A 23,960-nucleotide genomic window follows, 5' to 3' on the forward strand; every position below is an offset into this window, starting at 1 on the left:
TAGGACAACCAAACTGTATGTAGGTTTTATTCCAACAAAACACCACACGGTTATTTCACTGATCAGCACAGAGACAAGGGTAGGGAACCAGCATGATCTCAGATAATGACGGCATATGATGACAGAGCACTGTATTACATGAGAAAACATGTACAAATAATGAAGATAATTAAACAGCTGAAAACTGTGAATTACAGAGGCTTCAAAATGTAGCAATACAATCAAAACAGTTTGATACAAATGTACAACTATTGCTTTAGGAACTGAACTGCGCAAGTAAAATATGACATACACAGATGTCCTTTCACATTCATTTATCTTTTCTTGTAGACACAGGGCCTCAACTGCAGTCCAAATGTTTTTATATTTTCTGGAGCGTCTGCTGTCTTCAATAGTTCAAAGGAGTAGAAATGAGTGTTTTTGTTCTCTGATTCCTTAAGGGGGAAAAAAAGAAACAAAATATTATTTATCTTTAAACGGTCAGTCACTGAGTGGATGTGTTACTCTATGTATAAGCTTGAGTAAAAGCTGCAAGCCATCATGTGGGTAAACTCTTATTCACATCAACATATATATGTTAATCTACCTTTGATATATTTAGCCAGGTCCCTCTGTCACAGAGTGCATGGAATATTTTCTACCTAATGTATTTTTGCCCACATTACCATAGCCTCACACTATGACATTTGAAAGGTGCAGCTTCCAGCTACTGACTCCCTCTTATTGACTACCCAAAAGTAAAAATACAATTATGATACTTTTATTGACTTTTGAAGGTTTAATTAGGACTGTACAGTTGGCGAAAAACATCTTAATGTGGATGTTTACATGCAAAACGAGTTATAATTGTATATTAATCAAGGTTTTTATAAAGGAGGAAAGGCTACAACCATTTCGGGTTTCAAACAATTGTGCCAAACCATGCGCCTAATCGATTGATATTAATCGCACGAGTGAAAGTAGACAAACATAAAAGTGTTTGTCCTCTTATTTAGTTTCTTGCCTCACCTTGGACAACAGCTTGAATCCCAGGCTTGCCAGCCCAGTGACGAAGTTCCGCACGTTCTCGAACCTGCTCGTCACTTCTGCTATTTTGAGGACACCCCTACAATGATGGTGCAAAATGGTTATACACACACATATAGTATTCATACATTGATCTGCCATACATCTAATAAATAACACCAAACACTTTACCCAATCTTTAAGACACGATTGGCCTCTGCTAGAAAGTCTGCCAGGTTGGTCCCCATGAGAGAAAGGCAGAACACAGCGATGTCCACAGATCTGTTAGGAAGAGGGACCTGCAAAGAGAAAAGGTGTTTTATTTTCTAATAATCTCACAGATTATACGTTTATAAGCGTGCAGAAAAATGACACAATGACACTCACGTTGGCCATGTCGCAGACTGTGACAAGCTCACATGTAGCCACCAAGTCGAAGCTGTGCACTTTGTTCTTCACACTGCTTGCTATTTTACAGTCGCCACAACCAAAGTCTGCAACCACCAGAGTGGGAGGCCTGAAATAGATGATAAAAAGTCAGCAGCGTTAGAAGTACTGTGTACAGCAGATAATGGGAGTTTTGGAAGAAACAAAAATGCTATTGAATTGTTTTCATTCTATTGAGGGTGTAAAAAGGTGGTGCGAACGTCTTGAGAAAAGGCTGAAAATGGTGCGTGTTTTGATCTGGAAGGATAGAATCTGTGGTCTGCTTAAATTGTTTGGAAAGACTTGAGCTGCAGTTTATTTTTGCTATAATAAAATGGTATTTACTGTCACTTCATCAGCATATATTGAACTAAACTAAGGATTTTATGACAAAATTATATTTCTCTCAGTGTATATGATTGTGATACCAGCCTCCGTAGAGGTCGGAAACCTAATTGATTTTTCCACAGGGCTGAGCTGAGAAATATTTGTGTAGACCCTTTGAAGAATGTGTAAGAATATATTTAAAATCCTATGTCAACTAATTATTTTTTTGCAGCTTTAAAATGCATCCTTCAGTCTTGTTTGGCGAATGGAGCTCAAGTGTCCCCAAAACTTTGTCAGTGTTGTGTAAGGGTCTCCTTGTAATTAAGTAACCAATATTTTTGCCCCTCAGGTCACATGAGGACACTCGAGCTAGCGCCAGTTGCTGAAGAAGGCTATGTGATTCAGTTGAAAGTTCAGAAAAGCTACTTAGATAAATACACTTTGTTGTCAAAGGTCAAGTATGAACTTCCATGTCCAAATTACAAACCTGGTTAGATTTGACAAACCTCAAAATGCTGTACATGCAAAACATTACATTGCCTTTAAGCTCACTTTAGTTGAATGTAAGCGATGATGGCTTGCACTGGATTAGCCGGCCATCTCTGGACCTGTGCAGTGTATCCTCTGTGGTAGATCCCGAAAGCCTCCGGGTCCTGTTTGAACATACGCTTTGCTTCTCCACTGGTCGTGCTGTACAAAACTTCATTAATGTAGCGGAAACGAGCTGACTCCAGACGCTGCTCCATGCGGGACCGGAGGGAGGACGAGCGGTCCTGCTGCCCCTCTTCTTCTGGTACCACAGGCTCCTCTTCCGTCTCCGCAGGACCCTCCTGTTGGACCTGCTCCTGTTGGACCTGCTCCTGTTGGACCTTCTTCTGGCTGAGCAGCATTTTGCGCAGCTTCTCTCTTTTCAGAATCTCTGCTTTGCTCAGCTCAGGTTTCAGTCTTTTGCTGGGAGATGGGTGCTGATCCTCTGTGATCTCCACTATAGGTTCCTCTGCTTTTTGTTTTGATCCACCAGCAGGAGATTTTTTTTCAGCTTTTTCAACATTGCCACCAATTTGCGGCTTCTCTGTTGTAGCGGCTACAACAGTTTCCTCTTCAGGGTTTTTCCTTTTCTGTGGTTTAGGTTGCTTTACCTTTTTCTTTGCTGGAGTTTGACTCTTGGTATTTGGAATTATTTTGACGTCTTCCTTTGGCTTGTCTGGCTCTGCAGATTCTTTATTGACTACTTCCTTTTGCTTATTCTCTCTGAATTTATTATTAGATGTCCTCTTGTTCTTCATTTTGGTTTTCCACTGTTTTCTGCTTAGTTGCTCATTGTCCTCTGGTTTATTTCCATTTACTGTGTCGGATTGGGTCACTTTTATCTCTTCCGTCTTGCCCACAGATGTGGTTTCTGCCTCCGGGGTCACTAAGGGAGAGAAATACATTTTTATATAGTTAATATCAAAATGTCCTGTTTCAGAACATATTCAATGCTTAAATACTTATCCACACAAAAATATAAATTAAATGATGGAATGCATGTAATTACTCACCAATTTTTTTATATTTGTTCCTTTTGTTTGGTTTCTCCTCATTAGCAGTCTGGTCTGCGTCCTCTGCTTTCTTTCGCCTTTTACTTCTCTTCTTCTTTCTCTTTCTCTTGGGGTGTGTCGGGACCACTTCTGCCTCACTGTCACTTCCCTGCTCTTTGTCTTCGTTCTTCCACTCTGGTACCGACCCCAGGGTCTGCAGGGTCCGCATCAGGCTCTTCTTTCCAACCAGCTTAGCCTGATCAGGGGATACATTTCAGATATCGTAATTAGCCCTTTAACCTAAATACTCAGTATTCTTTCAAAACAGTGTGAAAACCACAATATTAATAGCTTCCTTTGTAACAAATTGCCTGAATGAAAAATGTGTTTTGAAATTGTTTTATTAAGAAAGAGGGAAGAATTATGTCAGCATAATATTTGTCCTTCTGTTACCAAATGTGGCATGATAGCAAAACAATAATTACTTTGACTTTTTTTGTTAATTTATGTTTTTTTCCTATTCAAATCCATCCGTCTGGCATTTTTCAAGGAACATAATTTAAACAAAAACCAAACACACTTTAGAACATGTGCAGGTAAGTTGCCTGGCTATCATACATTCATTATGTTGCACCATTTTCTGCTTTGTATGATACACTTACACAACTCAAGGTAACATACAGCCATCATAATGGAAATAACTGCGTTTACAACAGGTTGCTTATGCATTTACATGTACCTTGGCATTTGTGCTGCTGTTCGCCTTCTGGTTGTTTCTGAGGACGGTTTCGGTTAGGACTTTAGCGTCTTGTTCATCACTCCATTCTTCTTCCTCATTAAACATGATTCCCGAGGACTGTAAAATCAAAACCAAAAATGTAAAAGACAGGAGAAAACGTCTGCGGGTGTCACTTCTTCTCTATTGACGTGTTAACTCTGCTAATTCAGTCACTCACCAGTTTGTCTCTAAAGCAGAACAGCGAGATATGTTACTTGTCAATCGGCTAGTTTTGTTAAAGTCGGTGATGGCACAAAAACGTTTAATTTAATAACCATGTAACTACATGAAGTTGCTTCAGAAATATCTTGTCAAAAGCAAAAGCCACGTTGGTTTGTCTCATGTGCTTGAAGGAAGCAAAACAGAACTATATGCGCATGTTGATGACGTAAAGACACAGACGGGGATTTATGGGATATGTAGTCCAGTGCCCACTTCTCATTATACATCCATGCCAGTACCTTACCAGATATTTTAATACAACTCGTATCTACTCTAAAGTATTCATGAACTATGTATGTGATTCTGCACCCTAAATTAATACTGACTTGACTTAAATAATGATATCAACAAAACATATCAAGATATAGGCCTATTGTAATAAATGTGCAATTGTGTACGAAGAAAAGTCAGTGTATCTTCGTCTCATTTGTTTTTCTTTCTTTTCTTTTCATTTCTTTCTTCTATGGGATTTTTGGTTTTAAAATGTCACCACCAGACTGTGAAGGCTTTTGCTTTGAAATTACTTCCGGGAGTTTCGCCCCGCCACTCGCTCAAAGATTTAGCAATGTAAAAATGTGTGTTTCTTTTAATCAGTTTTATCCAACATTTTGTCAGTATTTCAAACTATTTGTTTTAATGTTTTTATTTTCTAATAATGATTTTATATTATAGTTGGAATAAAAAATAATACCTAAACTTCAAACTAGAAAGTAAACAGTCCATGTTCACTTTACAAAAAAAAGAAACAGCCATAGTATCATATATTACAATATAAATTATGTTGTCTTTTGGCGCTATATTTTCTTAGGGATGTCCAAATAACCTGTGGTGGGAAGTAACTAACTTTACTCAATTACTGTATTGGTTGAGTATTTCCATTTAATGCAACTCTTTACCTCTACTTCGCTATCATTTGTCTAATAAGCCATACCTTTACAACTTCAGCAGTAAATTATATTAATATTAATGTATTAGTACGTCACTGATGTAAAATATGTAAAACATTTTTAATATAATTATAAGGGACCTTCTTTTGTTCTTCAACTCAAATATAAATGGTGTACTTTAACTCCACCACATTTATTAAATATCTTTAGTTATTTTTCCGATTTTGATTAATCATTTGAATAATAATCAGCACTTAAAAAAGACTGTAATTACACAAAGGAGTAACATTCACAAGCTACCCTGCAGCATTACAATAATTAAAACTAGCTCCAACTTTGCCTGCTTTGTTAACACTTAAATGCATCAATAATTGTAATCAAAACATATCATATATATTAGTTTGAAATGGACCAATCTGCATAAGGAGTAGTCTACTTTTACTTTTGGTACGCCAAGTATATTTTGATCAAAATACTTTGTAATTTTGATTGCAGGACTTTTACTTGTAAAAGAGCATTCCTACACTTTGGTAGTTCTACTTTTACTAAAGTACAAGATCTGAGTACTTCTTTTACTGTTACAACTGCCTGGTATTGATGCCTTTGTATTTTAAAAACCATGACCTGAGGCAGTGGATTTGTCCTCCCTGCAGTGCCCCATCCCGCCTGTAGGGGGCGGGCCTCTCTTGCTCTGGACATTACCACGTACGGCGGCGGTGAGGGTGTGGACGTCCCGCAGCATTCAACCCAGAAACATAACGCTGATAATAACTACTAACCGCGTTACACCGCAACAGGCGAATATACCCGGTAAGTTTATCTCATTGGAGGCATATTTCATTTCTATTTGCTCTCTTCAAACCACCAACTTACATCGTTGTGTGTTTATCTCAGTCAAATCAGCGTGAATTGAGAGAAAGGGAGACAGTCTGAGGCGTATAGATAGTTTGTTAGCTTGTTAGCCTGTGTCTCATTTAGTTAACCAGAGGATGCTAGCTAATGCGTGGAGCTTATACACTCACTTTTGGTTTAGTCGGATGTAATAAAACCACATTGTGTTCCTGACAGGAGCTGAAAGCATAACCAGCTTGTTTAATGAGCTATTCCTCTCTGTTAGCTAGTAGCAGAGCAGCTAGTCACACTGCTCGGTGGGGTGAAGTCATTACTCTGACACCAGATTGTTGCTATTTCTGTGTTAACTTATATGAACAAATCACAAAGTCAACCTAAAAGTGGTGTTAAATTGCACTAACATATAAAGTGTTGGCATCCGCCTTACCTTTTTTAAGTTTGAGTGATGGGCTTATTCAAACATTCAGTTATAAATGTATGTCTTTCTTCATATTAATTGTACATTGGCAATTGTGATCCCAGTACTGTGCTAGTGTCATTCCAACTTTTTAAACCCTTTACAATCTGGTGTCTTCAGTAATGTCTTGAAATTAGGCTATGCTTTATATTTAGCAAGCATATCATGTTTTTATCATGGTCCATGTTGTGTGGAATATAAGGAAGTGTATCATTCACACCCTCTACTACAACATCTACCTTGTTTATTAAAAATTCCTTTTAAGAAAGATGACATACTCGCATAGCTTGTTTTTTTCCTAAATGTTCCAAAACTAATTTGCAACATAAGACAGAGAAAAGCAGTACATCATCAGAAATAAGGAAACTGTAACCAGTTGATGTTTTCTATTGTGTGTGATAAATGTCTTAAACAACTAAGTGATTATTGAAACCAGTTACAGATAGATTTTCTGTCAATCAACTAATTGATCAACCACAATACCTTGTTGGTGCTAATAAAAGTATTGTGGATACAAATATGTGTTCACCATGGGTTCTTTTCACACTAACAAAACAGTGTTGTGAGTCACTTTGCTGTAAACTGCACATCCAGCCAGTATTAGGGCGGATACGATTACTCAACACTAGGTTTCTAAGTTGCTGCTATCTTATATTTTAAGTTTGTACAACAGTACATACCACATAGCCTTTATCATCTGGAATCAAACGGCTTTAGTATGCGTTATCAGAGCAACTTCCTTGTTTGTGCCCCCCTTCACAGGGTTGCTGGAGCGCCATTGAGCTTCTTGTGTCCCTCAGTCTCCCAGATGAGGGACTGATGCTGCCCAGGCCCCTGCTGAACCCCTCGGGTCGCCTCTCATCTGTCCCAGCTCCTTTCTGCATCTACTCCCACGGGTGCTGCTTAAGAGGAGGAGAATACACTAACTAAAATGGATGATATCTTCACGCAGTGCCGGGAAGGCAATGCGGTTGCAGTTCGATTATGGTTGGACAATACAGAGAACGACCTCAATCAAGGGTGAGCCAAAGTTATTTAGTTACACCGTAGTGTCGTTTCTTACTTTGAATGTTTAATTTCAAGCCTATATTTCTGGTGCAGGCTGAGAGCCCGCCTTTTCTGTCCCTAGCGAGATAGTGGCTTATGATTGAACTCATTTCCTTTTTGGCACATGTTTATGTCCAGAGTAATTCAGAAACGTGATGTTGGACAGGAAGCCTGCTGTCATGGTAGAGATAGTCACGCTTTCATTTTAATTGAGACCCTTGGAAGAATTAAAATAAAGAGTAAACATACCCTCACACAGATCTGCAGGCTTCTGTAAGATGTGACTTGTTTGTTATACAAAATATCTGTCTGATAGTAACAGATCAGTCCTTCTGTATCCTCAGCTGACTCTGTAAAGAAACACTTGGCAGAGCTTGCCAGTTGTTTTTCATGTTTAGGGCTGTAAAGATTAAAGAAGGATTCATACCTTTTTATAATAAAAAATATAAACATGCAAGAAGTCAGCCATTGCAAGATACCAAATAGCCCTTTTTGGAGCACTTTTGTCCAATTTTTATTTATTGATACAGATATTAAGAAATATTTGTTCGCCTTTTTAATGTCTGTATTGACATTGTGTGCTCAGTTTCCCCTTTCCTTTCATTCAATTCCCCCACTGTTTAGACGGTATGATTGCATCAAGCCAGTGTGTATCCATGCATTCCCAACATGTGACTCGTCCATTAGCTGATTGCATGTCAAGTTCCCTTTTCCGGTTGATATATCTCCCCCAGTGGGTGAAACACATGTATTCTTGCCATTTAATTTCCCTACAGAACATCTACTCATTCCCTTGTTATATTTCAGTAAACCCCCTGTATCTCAGCCTATCAGATATCACTGTGATATTTGCTGTGCTCCTCGATGATGGTGTGTTTACGCTGATGTTACTCCCTGACAGAGAGTAGTAGTGGAATGCTGAATCTCCTTACAAGGAATGACACACAGGCCTCGAGGGAACCTTCTACCACCTACCAAAACTGAGGGAGAGGGGGAGGAGATTCTTATAGTAGGGCCGGGCTCGAAGAATGATGTGTGACGAGACAGAGGATCATTGTGAGTGTGCGTGGGGGGCAAATTGTGAATTTTTCAAAACAGAAATGCAGAGTAAGCCATAGCAGAGGACATCACGTTCCCCTCCTCCACTTATGTTTCTGTTATTCTTCTCCCAGTGGTATTAGATAACTCCGCTCATTTCCGCTCGCCATTTCCTCCCAAGTTCACAAGAGATAATTGCAAAGTTTCTCATAAATGTTTACAATGTAGTTATTCTCTCTTCTGGTCTTCTCTGAATATATTTCAACCCCAATTGTGAGTAATTTTGGTACAAAATATAGTAATGTTAGTATATGATATAGTTTTGCGTTGCATGGAGGGTAACCCATGGTTTAAAATTGAATACATTTGTAAAGCTGAAACCCTAAGGCTAGGGCTGCAACTGACCATGAATCATTTTGTCTTCTAAATGTTAGATAATAGTCCATTTTGCTTTCCTAGTCCAAGACGATGCTTTCAGGTTCCCTTCTTTTGTCCGAACATTGAGCCCAAACCTGTAGATATTCAGTTTGCTGTCGCATAAACAAAAGAGTGCAGCAAATCCCTATCGTTTGAAGTTTAGATTCAGAGGATGCATAACATTTTGTTTGCACAACATGGACTTAATGCTCGATGCATTTCAAAAATAGTTTCTTGATTTATAAATGTGTTGAATAACTGAATATTGATATGCACATTTTCCAAAACATTATAAATAGTTTCAATATATGTTCCAGCCTTTCAAATGTGCAGACTTGCTGTTTCTCCTTGTCTTACAGTTAGGGCTGCTCGATTATGGCAAAACTCATAATCTCGATTATTTGGGTCAGACATGATACAGTACTATACAAATGAATGCAATAACAAAACGAAATATTTGATTAATAATTGAATAATCTGTAGTATCATTGTCTGATATCAATAAACAACAAAGCTTTAGCTAATTACACGTCCGAGAAGGGGTCGGAAGAAGTTTACACTTATTTAATCCGACCCCTTCTCCCTCTTTTTAAAAAAAAAAATTGTTTACACATCTTAATCTTTTAACATACAATATAAATGTATACTTATAATCTTGAATAATTTATATAATCATTCATATAATATATATACAGGCAAGTTAGGAGAATGGTCTCTCTATATATATATATATATATATATATATATATATATATATATATACACAAATTCATACAAACACAAATTCATAAATAGAATACAAAACAAGAATATAAAAACGATTATCCATTTACTTTGAAAACATCAATTTATACAGTATGTTTTGAACAGTTGATTACCCTGAACTTTAAGTACAATTCTTGTAAGTCGCTTTGGATAAAAGCGTCAGCTAAATGCAATGTAATGTAACTGAAAAACCAAAAAAATAAATAATAATAATATAAAAAAATAATCGTTATATTTCGATTACGTTGTTTTCGTAATCGTTGCAAGCCATAATCGTAATTGCGATTTAAAATACGATTAATTGAGCAGCCCTACTTACAGTATAATACATTGAATACAGTATCCTCAAGTTTTTTAGACTGTTGGGCAGACAGTAATGCAACACAAATTGTCAACTTGGACTCCCTGAATTTACGATGCTTAACATTTGAACAAATGAAAAATTGCTTTGCATTGAATACATACTGAAAATAATTTCCTGTTGCTGCACCATTTGAATAATAATAATAGTCTGCGCCCGACGTCTATTCCTGAGTGCCCCGTTTGTGTTGCGTTTAATCTCCGGAGAGGACTGGGGTCAATGCTCTTGTGATTTCTTTGGCTTACAAGTGTGTCATTATGGCTTTGATGGTTATCTGTATTTAGCCTCTGTTTACATTTGCATCCAAAATAAGCCCTGCACATGTGTGAATAATAGTTAGAGCAGAAGACTTTCCTTTTCACTCATCATGTCTTTGGACCGTAGGACAGCACTTATTTTGTATCGAGTTTACCATGCAGGCTCCTTTTCTGGGAAAGAGGTAGATTTACAGTGTGAATGCAGATGTAATCTATACTCTTTGGTGGGGCTGCACGATTTTGTGAAAAAATCGAATTGCGATTTTTCTGACAAATATTGCGATTGCAATTCGAATTGAGATATTTGTTTTTAAGCGACCCAACGGAAGTTTATTGTAAAATGCGGCCATAACTCCGGCTAGGAAGGTCGTATCAACGTGCTCCCGTCTCTAGTAGCCCGAGCTACGAGTGAAAGAACTAAACTTACATGAAACTTCCGTTAGGTTGCTTTAAAGTCAAGCTTCAGTTAAAGATTCACCCTTTTAGATGTAAATCATGTGATGGAGCATTACTAACCTGACTCAGATGCTTTGTTTCACCAAACCATCTAGGAAAGCTCCATTGGAAGCCATTTGGAAAGGGCAGGCACTTTCAAAAGCACTTGGCAGGTGATTGGATCAATCTGTCTATCACCTTCTATCATGGGCCACTTCTGATTGATTAACAATGGCTGGTACATGTGGAGCACAGCACTTCTGATTGGTGTGGATGACTGACACACAAGAAAGAAAAAAAAAAGTGTAAAAAAACCAAATAATAATTGTAAAAAAAAAAAAAAAAAATGTAAAAAAATCGCAGGCTTTGCGATTTAATAATCGCATCATCTCGAATCGCGATTTCGATTTAAAATCGATTAATCGTTCAGCCCTACTCTTTGGTGGGAGCAGCAGTATGTTGCCCTGCAGTGAGAACTACTGCAAGCCGACAGTTCAGAGAGGCTTGTTGGAGCAGGTAGTCGTGTTCTCAGAAGTATCAATGTTAGCACTTTGTGAAACAAACAGATTATCAGATATGCTTTCCACGCTCTGCTAATCTCTCCTATTTCTACAGTCCTTATAGAAGAATTGACTAAACTTAAATCTGTCATTATTCATAACGGGTATATGTTAACATCTGTAGTCTGGAGCTATAGCAAAAGAAAAAGCAACATTATCAGATATAATTATTAAATTGAATTATCATCATAACAATAACAAGTGTTTGTCTGAGAATTATATATTGGCCACACATTAATTAAGCAATCATACACGAGAGGCCGTTCTTTGACGTTAAAGAACGGCCTCAAGTGTATGATTGTGATTCTATAACACAAACTATCATTGTAATCAACAATATCGTAAAATAATTTCATAATGTGGGCTAATTTGCTCCCAAACCTTCACTTTCTGCTTGAGTTAATCTCCGTCAGAAAGTAGTTCCTATAAAGTAGTTCCCTTGGTAACGAGAGCCGATCAATCGAACACTCCTGCTTCCCCGCTTACAGTTATTGATATCATTATAGTAAATAATATATTATTAACCAATTTATTGAAAACAATTTATTGACAACAATTCTTGAATTAGGCTATTTATTTATTTATTTACATATTTAACATTTTGGCTTCAGAATGAAGGTGGATGTTCATGCTGCCATTAAACGTGCAATTTTTGAAACAACTCATGAACTCCATGCCAGACTTTTTTGCAGTTGGTGCTGTGGTGTTCACGGAAGAGCTTTCCTCCAGTGGCCGTTTGGCGTGTCCCGGACCGGCAAAAAGCGCGTTGCTCCACATTTTTCTGTTGTCCAGATGATAACTATAAAATCTGACATTTTGTAGCTAACGATTTTCCAACGAGAGACAATGTAACAATGTAACGGCTGTGTGTCGCTATGGAAACCACTACTTCTCCGCTGCTTTCTTGTTCCAGTTTGCAGTTAGCTTTTGAATTGTGGTACTTTTCCAGTTGGTCTACCTGCTCTTCACGTAGCTCTGCATGTTGTCGTTTAGGTGCTTTTTTTTCTAGGCACTCCTCAATCCAGTCCTCCACAGTAAGACCCCCCCCGGAGGTTGAAGTTAATCTTAAATGTTTCCATATTATGTTTGGAAGTTTGTTTCGTAACGTAAAAAGGAGGGTTTCTGCCCGTTACTTCTCCGCTGCTTTCTTGTTCCAGTTCGAAAAGCAAACTGCAAGCAGTTTGCTTTTCAGGCCAAGGGTATACCGTTTTTTCTCAGACGCGGAGGGATACTGACTTGTTGTGAAAAGGCACGTTCTATTTGACCGTTCTTTGATCGTGGAATCAAACACGCCTATTGACCAATCAGAGAGCTTGCTCACACCTATGTGTTATAGAATTAAGCAATCAGTCCGTACGCCTGTACTGGAGTACCAATAATGACGTTAAAGAACGGCCTCAAGTGTATGATTGCGATTCTATAACACAAACTATCATTGTAATCAACAATATCGTAAAAATAATTTCATAATGTGGGCTAATTTGCTCCCAAACCCTTGGTAACGAGAGCCGATCAATCGAACACTCCTGCTTCCCCGCTTACAGTTATTGATATAATTTTATTACATGGCTTAGTTGAATACTCGATTCTGATTGGTCAATTCAGAACACGTGACACGTTGTTAATACCGAACAGACAGACCGCTGTCAAGGACTTATTGACCGTTGTTAAGGACGCTCACATCTTCAGAAAGAAGTCCGGTCGATTTAACTGTATACCGTTGGGCCGAAAAGCAAACTGCATGTAGTTTGCTTTTCGAACTGGGACACGAAAAACAGCGCAGAAGTAACGGGGCAGAAACCCTCCTTTTTACGCAGCGGTCCAGACATAGACATCAAACGGCGACACATATTCAGTTGCCAGTTACTTTGGCATTAGGGCAGGGATATCTAGATACTTTCCAAGGTTTGACATCATGAATTGTGCTACTTTTAAAGCAAGGAGCGATGTTTTCAAATCTGTAATCAAAAAGCTCCTCAAAAACGCAAGCAGTTCCTACCGTTGGCTTTTCAAACTGACAAGAGACGCTCTAACTGTTTTTCAAATGTAACAGTTTGAAAAGCAAACTGTCTGATTGTCTTTAGTTTTCCGCTGTTGTGTGATAGCAACATGGAGGATTTTAACATTAATTTGAATATATTTGGAGAGCACAGTAATTTGGAGTAATGGTTAGTGGCTGATGAGTCCCCAGTGAAGAAAAGAAAAAGACAAGAGGGACAAGAAAACAGCGGAGAAGTAACGGGCAGAAACCCTCCTTTTTACGCAGCGGTCCAGACATGGACATCAAACGGCGACACATATTCAGGTGCAGTTCCTTTGGCATTAGGACAGGGATATCTAGATATTTTCCAAGGTTTGACATAATGAATTGTGCTACTTTTAAAGCCAGCAGCGATGTTTTCAAATCTGTAATCAAAAAGCTCCTCAAAAACGCTATCGAAGCACTTCTGCCGTTGCTACGTTAGTTCAAACAGTAACAACGGACAATTTTTCTTAGCGGATGCATGTCAATTTAAATCAATACAACTATTTTTTAAATCAATAAAATAATTTTCTAAATCCATAAAAGCATTTCAATTAATATTGGGATTCATAATGTTACTTTGTTGAGAATGTGGCCATGTAATAAGCGGGATAATGTGCAGCAACTTGGTCATTATGGGGAAAATAACACCTTCATGCCGATCTAGATCCCTCCGCTTCGCGTCGGGCTCCTGATCAGCCTGTCGGTGTTCTTTTCCCCATAATGACCGCATTGCTACACATTATCCCTTACGTGTATGGATGTGCTAATTAATAACACTTCAGGCCCCGATCAGCCTTTTCATTTTGGGCATCTGTGAATATCGAGTCCAATGCCATACTTTTATTTATTAAATAATGAGTTTTGACTGCATCTGGCTCGTTGAAACAACAGCTGGTGTGCTACTTAATCTGACAAACCTTATTTTTCTTAAATTCCTCAATACAGGATCCCTTAGAAATGATCTTTGTCTAAGGCAAAGGAAAGCAATGAAACACTAGCAACAAGATCAGATTTTGCAGGATTTTATATATAGGATTTTATTTATATTTTTCCAGAGGTGACAGAATAAATAATAGAAGGCCTGTGATATTTTATTTCTCTGAAGTAAAATTATTGTGCCATTGTTTTCTTTTTAGTTGTCAGATGTTGGTGTGATTTAGTTTACCCTCCCTCAGGCGTGCTATGGAGCGGAGGGGGGGGGAAGTCTGGGCAGAGACAAACAGGGTCCAGACAGGGGCTCTTCCTCTGGATCTCTGCCTGCCAAACTGAGCACTGTTGGCAGGTGGAAGTGCCTGAAATAAATGACCACAGCTAGTGAGGAGGGGGAGAGCAGGAGGAAAGCCTGGCACTCCAGAGCCTCTGGGGTGTGGGGATGAAGCTAGCTTAGAGGGAAAATCCTATATCCTATAAAAAGGGTCTCCGAATGAAAATGCACTCAGGAAACCAGAGGCCTCAGATGATGTGTTGGAAGTACATTTGCAGCACTTGAATGTGGATTGGGGCACTTGTATTGTTAGTCATTAGCAGATAAATAAATGATGCACTTTTTTTACCATTTGCAAAAAACATTGTCATTCAAGGTTCAAGGCTTTTATTGTCATACGTACATAGCTACAGTGTAGTTATGACGATGAAAATCTTAGGTCACAGGCTCCTCCAACAGTGAAACACAATAAAACAGAGAAAAATAGTGCAAGGAAATACAAAAGAAAAATAGTTTAAAAAAAGTGAAATAGTGAAAAATGATTACATTTCTCAAAAAATAAAGACACAGGCATAACAAAATGCTGATGATGTTTCAGGCACATCATACCTTTTTATAACTTTTTATAATTATTTTACGTATTAATGTGCAATTGATTGATTGGTCGATACATCAGATGGTGAATGAATATCAGCATAAGTTCCCCAAGAGTCCAAGATGATATCAAATGTGTTATTTGGTCCAACCACTACACCAACACTAGTTATCGGATATAAGTTAACAATGACATAAAATAGTAAGCCATCGAATCCTCAATTCAAAGGAGCTGAAACCAGACAACTACTGGAGGCAGGGATTGATACAAGATTGTTTACATCACGTTTTGGTTGTCATACAGATGAGCAGGATGGTACATTTGTTTATGTGTTGACTTCATAACTTTACGTCCTTTCTTAAACAGTGTTCAGCTCAACACAGAACTCTAATAACATGAGAGAAGTGAGGCTCTGGGGAGTGTCCCTCTCATAAACTTACACTAATTCAGTTTTGGGGATTTGGCCTTTTTGTCTGAGAGGAAATTGCTCCGAGGACAAATCGGATGTGACTGCAGCAGGTCACCCAGATGCACAGACAGATGTGTGTTGTGGGACTGAGGGTCTCTGTGGGGCTCTTGATGCTGCTTTGAGCAGAGCTTTGCAGGAAGTGTGAATACAAGCCAGTGAATTGATGGCGGGGGCAAAGGGTTCAGATTCCTGCAGATTCATAATACTCCCTTAGTTCTCAGATCACATTATTATGCTATACGCCTAGTCATCATTGCTGAGTAGATGCATAACTTTATTTTTAGGGTTTATGCTGTGTAGCACAAACAATAGAGCCCATACGGAAACGGAAGGTGTATGGAAAGTGGAATATGTCATCATTGCAGTTCAGTTTCAGTGACACTGAGATGGAAAGGATGGATGTGAATGAGAGAATAAAGGAGTGTCCACAGGAGGTCAGAGTAAAATGACACCATCGCACACAGCAGCCTGAGTGCATGTGTGTGCAGCGCTGCTGAAGGAGGTCTTACAGGGCCTGCTGCAAATATTCAACCTACTGTTTTTATCTTATTTACTCTTTTTTCCGATTGTTTCTCTTTCACTCAGCCCTTATTGTGTTGCTGCCTGTGTCCTGAGGCAAAGAGGACTGATGGTTGATGTGCTGTTTCAGTCTGAATTGCATCAACTTCCTTTTTCTGAGGAGGATACCAAATGAACAAATTCCTCATTTTGTGATCTCAAAGCCGAGTCCCTCTCAAATGAATGCAAAACAACATAATGCTGTAGTTTTAGATATAAACTGGCAACTGATAGTATCCAAGGAACATCTAGCTTACTATTAATACGGTCTTATACCTATTTCCTTAAAGTTATAACATTTGTGTTGATTTAACTCTGATGATTTGTTGGCTGTATTGCTGTGTCGTTGACTTGTATGGCGCATAGCATTAAATGCTGAGGAGACCTAATAAAAGTACTTATTGCTGACTCATGACATACTTAGAAGAACTTCAGGACAGGCAAATTAAGATGAAAAGTCCTTTCTATGTAAAAAGTATTTTTGTCGGTGAAACCTGTGCTGAATATAAATGTTCTCTCTGTAGAGATGACCACGGCTTCAGCCCGCTGCACTGGGCTTGCAGGGAGGGCCGCTCCAGCGTGGTGGACATGCTCATCATGAGAGGGGCTCGCATTAACGTCATGAACCGGGGGGACGACACGCCCCTACACCTGGCCTCCAGTCACGGACATCGCGAAATCGTGGGAAAGGTGGGGTTCATGTACACACTGGGGCACGCTCCTTTGGTCATCCTTTAAAATGCTCTTATAACTGTTCAAGTTTGCTTCATAAACCCAGGATATTATGAAACCTCAAATGATGTCATCCCAAGAGCAATTACAGATGCAGAGGTCTTGTCTGTTCTTGCAGTTCCACCATAAGAAATGTCAAACTGCAGGGATGAGGGAGATGTAGCAATGTTTCAGTGTTGATGTTTCACTGGCTGCAACTACAGTTTACTTTTACCCCTGTCAACAAGTTATTTATAAAGAGAAGACGTTATCTATAGCTGATTCTGTGGCTAGTCTTGATTCGCCAAGATAAGTTTAAATAGTTCACCATTTAACAGCATTTGTGCACATTAGCTGCAATATGGTGATCCATTCCCTGATGCTCTGTGTTTGCACAAGCTGCACGACATGCTCCACATTGGTATACTGTCTGACCTGTTGAAAGGCTTTTTAACCATGCAGTGCATTGAACGCAGCTTCCTGCCAGACTTTTGTATTTGAAGACATTGACTTCAGTCTCCAAAAAGAATATGAAGAGATATTGTAAGCGTTTTGTATGCCAGAATGTGAAGCCTCTGCTCTGGGGTGTCTGATTTAGATTTGCTGCCACTCAGGTATTGAGTTTAATGTTAGGTATGTCTCAATACCTCTGGTATGTGTCCACAGGCGAGACAAACTTCCAGGATTTTTGTTGCCAGCATTAACACTCATCCCTGTATACAGCCCAAACAAGATCTGACCAGCCTTGTTTTGCTATGAATCCTTTGTTTCTGCTTCCCTTTCAGCTGATTCAGTGCAAAGCAGACACTAATTCAGCCAATGAGCACGGGAACACACCACTGCATTATGCCTGCTTCTGGGGCCAAGACCAAGTGGCTGAGGTGAGTGTGCCCCCTGGTGGAATTAAATAAATGTTATGTTTAATAACTAATAACAAACTATTAAAATGTAGCTAACAACAATTCCTCCTTTCACGTAGGACCTTGTGACTAATGGGGCTCAGGTGAGCATCTGTAACAAATATGGGGAAACGCCCCTGGACAAAGCCAAACCACACCTGCGTGAACTCCTCGGAGGTATACTGACCCCTCTTTACCACCTCCCTCATTTCAACAGTTTCAGCTTCCTTTTTGATTGTCTTTGTGTTCAATTTTCTCATTGCACACTTTTCCTTTATCAACCAGAAAAAGCTGAGAAAATGGGACAGAACTTGGCTAAGATTCCCTTCAAGGACACGTTCTGGAAAGGCACCACCAGAACTCGACCCCGTGAGTCCACCACACAAACCTGTTCTTTAACTGAAGTTTCCATCAGTCAATATACATGTGGTGTTTGAAATGTCCACTGCTTTTTGTCTGTATTGTGCTGTTTCACATTTCACATCGATTGTGTGTTTTTAGGCAATGGCACTCTGAACAAACAAGCAGGCATTGACTACAAACAGCTCTCTCTCCTGGCTAAAGTGAACGAGAACCAGTCTGGAGAGGTACTTCTGATCTTATTATTTTACTATTCTGAATTGTTATGCCAAGGTACAAGCATTCATTTCACCTTTTCTTTATTTAATTCTTGTCTGTAGCTGTGGCAGGGACGCTGGCAAGGAAATGAGATTGTTGTTAAAGTGCTTAAAGTTCGTGACTGGACCACAAGAAAAAGCAGAGACTTCAACGAGGAATATCCAAAACTCAGGTTATTATCTAATCCTGAATTTTGTGCAGACTACATGTTGTGGCCACTCATTTGTCTGTTTTCATTGTGTTGATCTGACCGTTATGTCTTATATTTTGGAGGGCTTGCATCTCACACAAGACGTCTGTTTATGTCAAATCCTCTGGGTTTCTGTCTGTCTGTCTGTCTGTCTGTCCCTCCCTCTTGGGCTCCATCCCAGGATATTTTCCCACCCGAATGTCCTTCCTATGTTGGGAGCATGTCAGTCTCCTCCCGCCCCTCACCCCATCATCATCACACACTGGATGCCTTATGGCTCCCTCTACAACGTGTTGCATGAAGGCACCAGTGAGTATTCCTGCTCTGGTCACAATACCTGTACTTGGTTTTTGTGATTTATTGAGCATTTGTCATTGTGTCACCATCACTTTGGTACAGTAGTACCAACAATTACATATTGTTGAGTTGTTGAAGTAAGGGTGGCTAATATCTGTTATGATTTGTCCCTCACTGTGCTGTCAGACTTTGTGGTGGACCAGACACAGGCGGTGAAGTTTGGGCTGGACATTGCTTGTGGAATGGCCTTCTTGCACACACTCGAACCCATGATCCCTCGCCACTATCTCAACAGCAAAAGTGTTATGGTAAGAAGAAGTGGTGGGTTATTTTTGGATCATAAATGTATAAACTTCCCTTTCAAAGAACAAAAAACCCCCTCATAATTCTGTTTCTCTTCAAAGTGACATCTCTGTGTTCTTGTTTCCACAGATAGATGAAGACATGACAGCCAGGATCAGCATGGCAGATGTCAAGTTCTCCTTCCAGTGTCCTGGCAGGATGTACTTGCCTGCATGGGTAGCCCCCGAGGGTAGGCATCTTTCATACAGCACAGATCCAGAGTGGCAGCTGAAGACACAAGGGTGTATGATGGATGCAGGATTCTAGACTCTCAGAACTAAATATAATATACAGCAGATTTCCCCCCAAGATACGGGGAAATCCAAGAGACATGAACTGATCACAGTACGTGAAAATAAACAGGGATCCACAGAAAAGGTTTTATGTTCACAAAACAGTGCATGGAGCATGATGGCGCTTCCTGCATGAGATATAGGAGTCTTGTTACCATAGCAACACCTACATACAGTCTAGGTATAGTGGGTAGTGATCCGTGAAATTGAGAGCGCGAGAGTGGTGGTATTGATAAGACACAAATGTACATTTTTGGCTGATATGAAGACTTTCTGTAGGCCTTATCTTCAGCATGAATGTCTTTGTAACAGTTATACAGATTGCAACAATATATTATTCCAACAAAATTGTTCTATGATAGAATGTTTTTTTGTTATCACCTACTGGGATGAAATCATAGTTGTACAGGAAAAGGAGCTTGAGATTCAATGTTGATACAAAGATACTGAGGTCTGTCAGTCACTTGTATTGCTGCGACAACAACATAATATTTCTTTTTTATAGCCGATGGCATTTCAAAATAATCTTAATTTTAATTTGGTAAGACTACAGGACCAACTCATGTGGATAGTGTGGTTATTTGCCACTTCTTAGATCACCTCCTCAGTAACCAAGATATACTGTAGGTTACTGAAGAATATACAAATTGTAAAGCCATTTCTTTGTAACGCTTTATGATGAACTAAATATAATGGGTTCTTCCGTTCACCGTGCTACACCCTTCCACCAAGTATAATGAATATCTCGCAAGGAGATTTCCCTGCTGACAAACAAACGGAGCCAAACGCATAGCCTCCTTAGCTCATAATAACGGCAGTATCACAAGTACTCTTTTTCAGATGTTAGCATTTTAAACCTAAAAAATGTTAAACCAGTTGTGTTTTCATTCACTTTCCAGTAGAATTTCTGCATTTCAACCCAATATTAACAAACCTGTGTTCACCTGAATCGAAGTGTAGAGAAAGGCAGCTCCAGTGTGTTTGCCTGATGTTCATTTGTTGCCCTGTTGTGATACCCAGCCCTGCAGAAGAAGCCAGAAGAGATCAACCGTCGGTCATCAGACATGTGGAGCTTTGCCATCCTGCTGTGGGAGCTGGTGACCAGAGAAGTGCCGTACGCTGACCTCTCCAACATGGAGATTGGCATGAAGGTTAGCACATCTTTCTCTAACTCATTATATTATCAGCTGAGTAGAATAACTCATAGCTTTAATGCCATTAGGAATATATTTCATGCTTAACCAAACATTTTGTCTGTTTTACTATCAGGTTGCCTTGGAGGGTTTGAGGCCCACTATCCCCCCTGGCATTTCGCCCCATATTTGCAAGCTCATGAAGATATGCATGAACGAGGACCCAGCAAAGAGGCCCAAATTTGACATGATTGTGCCAATTCTGGAGAAAATGCAGGACAAGTGAAACTCCTCCTCTTCCCTCCTGTACTGAACCGTTGCATTAGAGGATATCTTGTCCCAAATGTCCCTCTGATATATTGGTGTGGTGCTTGCCAGTATTGCCTTAAACTCTCGCTTTCTGCTGCATTCAACACCACTGTAGCTTCAGCTTCTGAGATGAATTCAGCAGCAGTCACGTCTTGTACGCCTTTGTTCTTTCCTTTTTTTTTCAATGTGACATCAAGTTTTTATTATTACTGTCTTCATCTATGTCACTGATTTGCTGTCTTCACAGGAGTTTGTGTTGACTGTTCATCCCTAACTGTAATCATGTGATTGAGTTATATCCTCTTATAGACTGAATAACCTGTGGAGGTCAGCATGACAGACTGCAGCACTCCTTCGGTGGATGTAAGGCCTTGTTTTTCTTACCTGGAGTGTGCTTGCCTTGTAAGGAAACTGCTCCTCTATAATGTTGGCCCCTAATAAATCAGATAACATATTAACTCAAAGCTTGTCTTGTGGGAAAAAGTAGTTGTGTTGGCTACAAACTGTATGCAACTGGGCAAGCATGACGCATGTCTGAAACCAAGCATTTAAACAATATATCAGATTATAAAAATGTTTATGAAAGAGTGATGCCTGTGAAAGTACTTAGCAGTAATACCTTTCAGCTTGGCTGTGTTGTGATGTGTTTAAGCCTGACCGTAAACTGCTGACAGTGATGTAAAACTGCCCATAGAAACTTTATTTTCATGCACGAAAAATGGCAATTTTGGGCAGATTACTTTTATATGGATTGCAAGATTGCTAATTTTCTTGTTGATTGCTATCATGTAATGTAATTAACTAGAAGACTCAAAGGTTATCTACTTATTCTCATTTCACTCCCTTCAAAATTTTAACGTTTTTATACGATCAAATACTGTTGGCTGTACTTTTTTCACACCGAGTATAATCTCCTCAAAATGTCTAAAAGTGTTTGTGCTCAACTCACAAGTGTTTTTTTTTCTTGCTGAAAGCTGGCTGTGTCGTTAGGAATTAATTCTGCAACTGAGATAATTTATTCGTAGATATCAAAGATACAGTATGTTGTGCTTAATGGTTGTGCTTTCGAGCAATGGACTGCCTTTCTTACAAACTTTACGGCGACATCAGAAGAAGCTGCCAACAGATGGTGACTGGGACAAGGAGCGGGGGTGCTAACATCCTGCAAACCTTCATTTTGTTTTCTCACGTGTTTTTATTTCTTTGGTCCTCTACATTACTTCTGACTTTCTTTCAATCTTGTGGGTTTTTGTTCTACCTGCATCGTCCATGTGCCTACACCAGCTGGCTTATTTGTGCTGAATCACAGGTTGAAGCCAAAATCAAGAATGACTTTCACAAATGTATGTATTTATATATAAGTATATTAAAAAGAAAAAATATGGGCAACTTGATTGTGTGAATTCATATTGTAAATCTGATGATTTTGAGAAGTTTGGCAAAGGTGAACCAACACATGAATAATTAGAATAAAACATCACATTTTAAAAATAGAAACACAATATCAGGCCAATGAAATGTAACTAGGCTACTGATATTTCCTTCAATGTGGAATAGTGCTTTTCTGATATATTTAGGAAATATGAATAATCACTGATTTATGGCAATACGGATTAACAATAACATATAATCTAATATATTTTATATATATTCGGCCTATTTAAATGACTATTTACATAAGAAACCAGTAATTTAAGATGCCATACAAGTATAGTGGAGTAAAAAGTGCAAGTTTTCCCTCTGAAATCAAATGAAACACAGCAAATGCATAAACCAATAGTGGCAAAGAAACATAACAAAGGGATGTCAACTTTGGACTATTCAATATCCGTTCTCTTACGACCAAGGGTCCTCTTCTCCAAGATCTCCTGACTGATCGTAAGTTTGATTTTCTCTGTTTGACAGAAACGTGGCAACAACCTAATGACTTTTCACAGCTGAATGAATCTACTCCTCCTGGGTTTGTTTACATCTGTCAACCCCGTGCCACCGGCAGAGGGGGAGGTCTCGCGATTATTTACCGTGAGAGTTTGAAAGCCTCGTCTGTATCCGTGCCTATTCACGGCTCATTTGAATCAATTGCCTTACAACTCAATGGGCCTATCCCTACCATAGTTGCAAGCGTCTACCGTCCACCTAAGCTTAACAATAAATTCATAAACGAATTTGCTGCTTTTCTCACACATCTCTGCTCACTCTTACCTAACATAATAGTGCTGGGAGATTTTAATATACATATGGATACTGTCAACAATACTCTCACAAAGGACTTCACATCTTGCCTGGACAGTTTTGGATTACAGCAACATATCGATTTTCCGACTCATTCCAAAGGACATATTCTGGACTTGATCTGCTGTTCTGATGTCACTCCTCTTAAATGCACTGCAACTGATCTTCCCATTTCTGATCACTCATTAATATCCTTTACTGTCACCTTAACACTGTCCAAACTAAATTTGTCACGTGTTATTTCCTTCCGCAACATCAAGGATATTAATTTAACTACACTCTCCAGTGGCATTGACAACCTCCCCAGCATAAATTGTTCATCCCCGCCTGATGAACTGGTTTCTCATTACAATAACAATCTTCATAAACTGCTCAATACCCTGGCTCCTTTAAAAACCCGGTCTGTTTCCTTCACCCATTCTGCTCCTTGGTTTACACCTGAACTACGCCAACTCAAAACAAAAGGGCGTCGATTGGAACGCCTCTGCAAAAAAACTGGACTTGTCGTTCACAAAGAGATGTACAATAACCACATTCTCCACTACAAGGACAGTCTCTCTTCAGCCAAATCATCATACTATGCAGTTATCATCAGCTCGGGCGAAGGGAACATAAGGGTCCTGTTCTCTACAGTGAAGAACATTCTACGACCACCGGACTCTCTTGCACCTCATCAGTATTCAACTGCCTGTAACTCCCTCATGTCATTTTTTAATGACAAAATAGAAAA

The 23,960-nt window shown here is 39.2% G+C and overlaps 2 protein-coding genes across 3 annotated transcripts; one reads left to right on the forward strand and one right to left on the reverse strand.

Moving 5' to 3' along the window:
• Nucleotides 1-11: 11 nt before the first annotated feature.
• On the reverse strand, nt 12-7,401 carry rrp8 (ribosomal RNA processing 8). Of its 2 annotated transcripts, none has more exons than XM_034207043.1 (8): nt 7,155-7,401; nt 4,018-4,134; nt 3,300-3,534; nt 2,311-3,172; nt 1,393-1,522; nt 1,198-1,304; nt 1,009-1,105; nt 12-434 (listed from the first exon to the last, which is right to left on the reverse strand). In XM_034207043.1, the coding sequence occupies exons 2-8, from the start codon at nt 4,120-4,122 to the stop codon at nt 315-317; spliced, it is 1,656 nt and encodes a 551-aa protein (XP_034062934.1). In that variant the 5' UTR covers nt 4,123-4,134; nt 7,155-7,401; the 3' UTR covers nt 12-314. The 2 variants fall into 2 exon arrangements, with proteins under 2 accessions (XP_034062934.1, XP_034062933.1); XM_034207042.1 differs by lacking the exon at nt 7,155-7,401 and adding an exon at nt 4,235-4,442.
• On the forward strand, nt 7,289-22,387 carry LOC117540390 (integrin-linked protein kinase). Its single transcript, XM_034207049.1, has 12 exons — nt 7,289-7,494; nt 16,731-16,896; nt 17,703-17,798; nt 17,897-17,993; nt 18,102-18,185; nt 18,318-18,403; nt 18,497-18,606; nt 18,806-18,933; nt 19,108-19,229; nt 19,354-19,453; nt 20,577-20,707; nt 20,826-22,387. Exons 1-12 carry the CDS (start codon nt 7,406-7,408, stop codon nt 20,973-20,975), a joined length of 1,359 nt encoding a protein of 452 aa, XP_034062940.1. The 5' UTR covers nt 7,289-7,405; the 3' UTR covers nt 20,976-22,387.
• The last annotated feature ends 1,573 nt before the right edge of the window (nt 22,388-23,960 follow it).

The sequence above is a fragment of the Gymnodraco acuticeps genome, unplaced genomic scaffold (assembly GCF_902827175.1).
Source record: "Gymnodraco acuticeps unplaced genomic scaffold, fGymAcu1.1, whole genome shotgun sequence".
Lineage (NCBI taxonomy): Eukaryota > Metazoa > Chordata > Actinopteri > Perciformes > Bathydraconidae > Gymnodraco > Gymnodraco acuticeps.

Coding starts and splice junctions, on each gene's coding strand:
- LOC117540390 (XM_034207049.1), top strand. CDS start 7,406: ATGGATGATATCTTCACGCAGTGCCGGGAAGGCAATGCGGTTGCAGTT. Junction 18,607..18,805: donor GAGGAATATCCAAAACTCAG/GTTATTATCTAA, acceptor GCTCCATCCCAG/GATATTTTCCCACCCGAATG. Junction 19,454..20,576: donor TGCATGGGTAGCCCCCGAGG/GTAGGCATCTTT, acceptor TGTGATACCCAG/CCCTGCAGAAGAAGCCAGAA.
- rrp8 (XM_034207043.1), bottom strand. CDS start 4,122: ATGTTTAATGAGGAAGAAGAATGGAGTGATGAACAAGACGCTAAAGTC. Junction 3,173..3,299: donor GAACAAATATAAAAAAATTG/GTGAGTAATTAC, acceptor TCTCTCCCTTAG/TGACCCCGGAGGCAGAAACC. Junction 1,106..1,197: donor AATCGTGTCTTAAAGATTGG/GTAAAGTGTTTG, acceptor CCATCATTGTAG/GGGTGTCCTCAAAATAGCAG.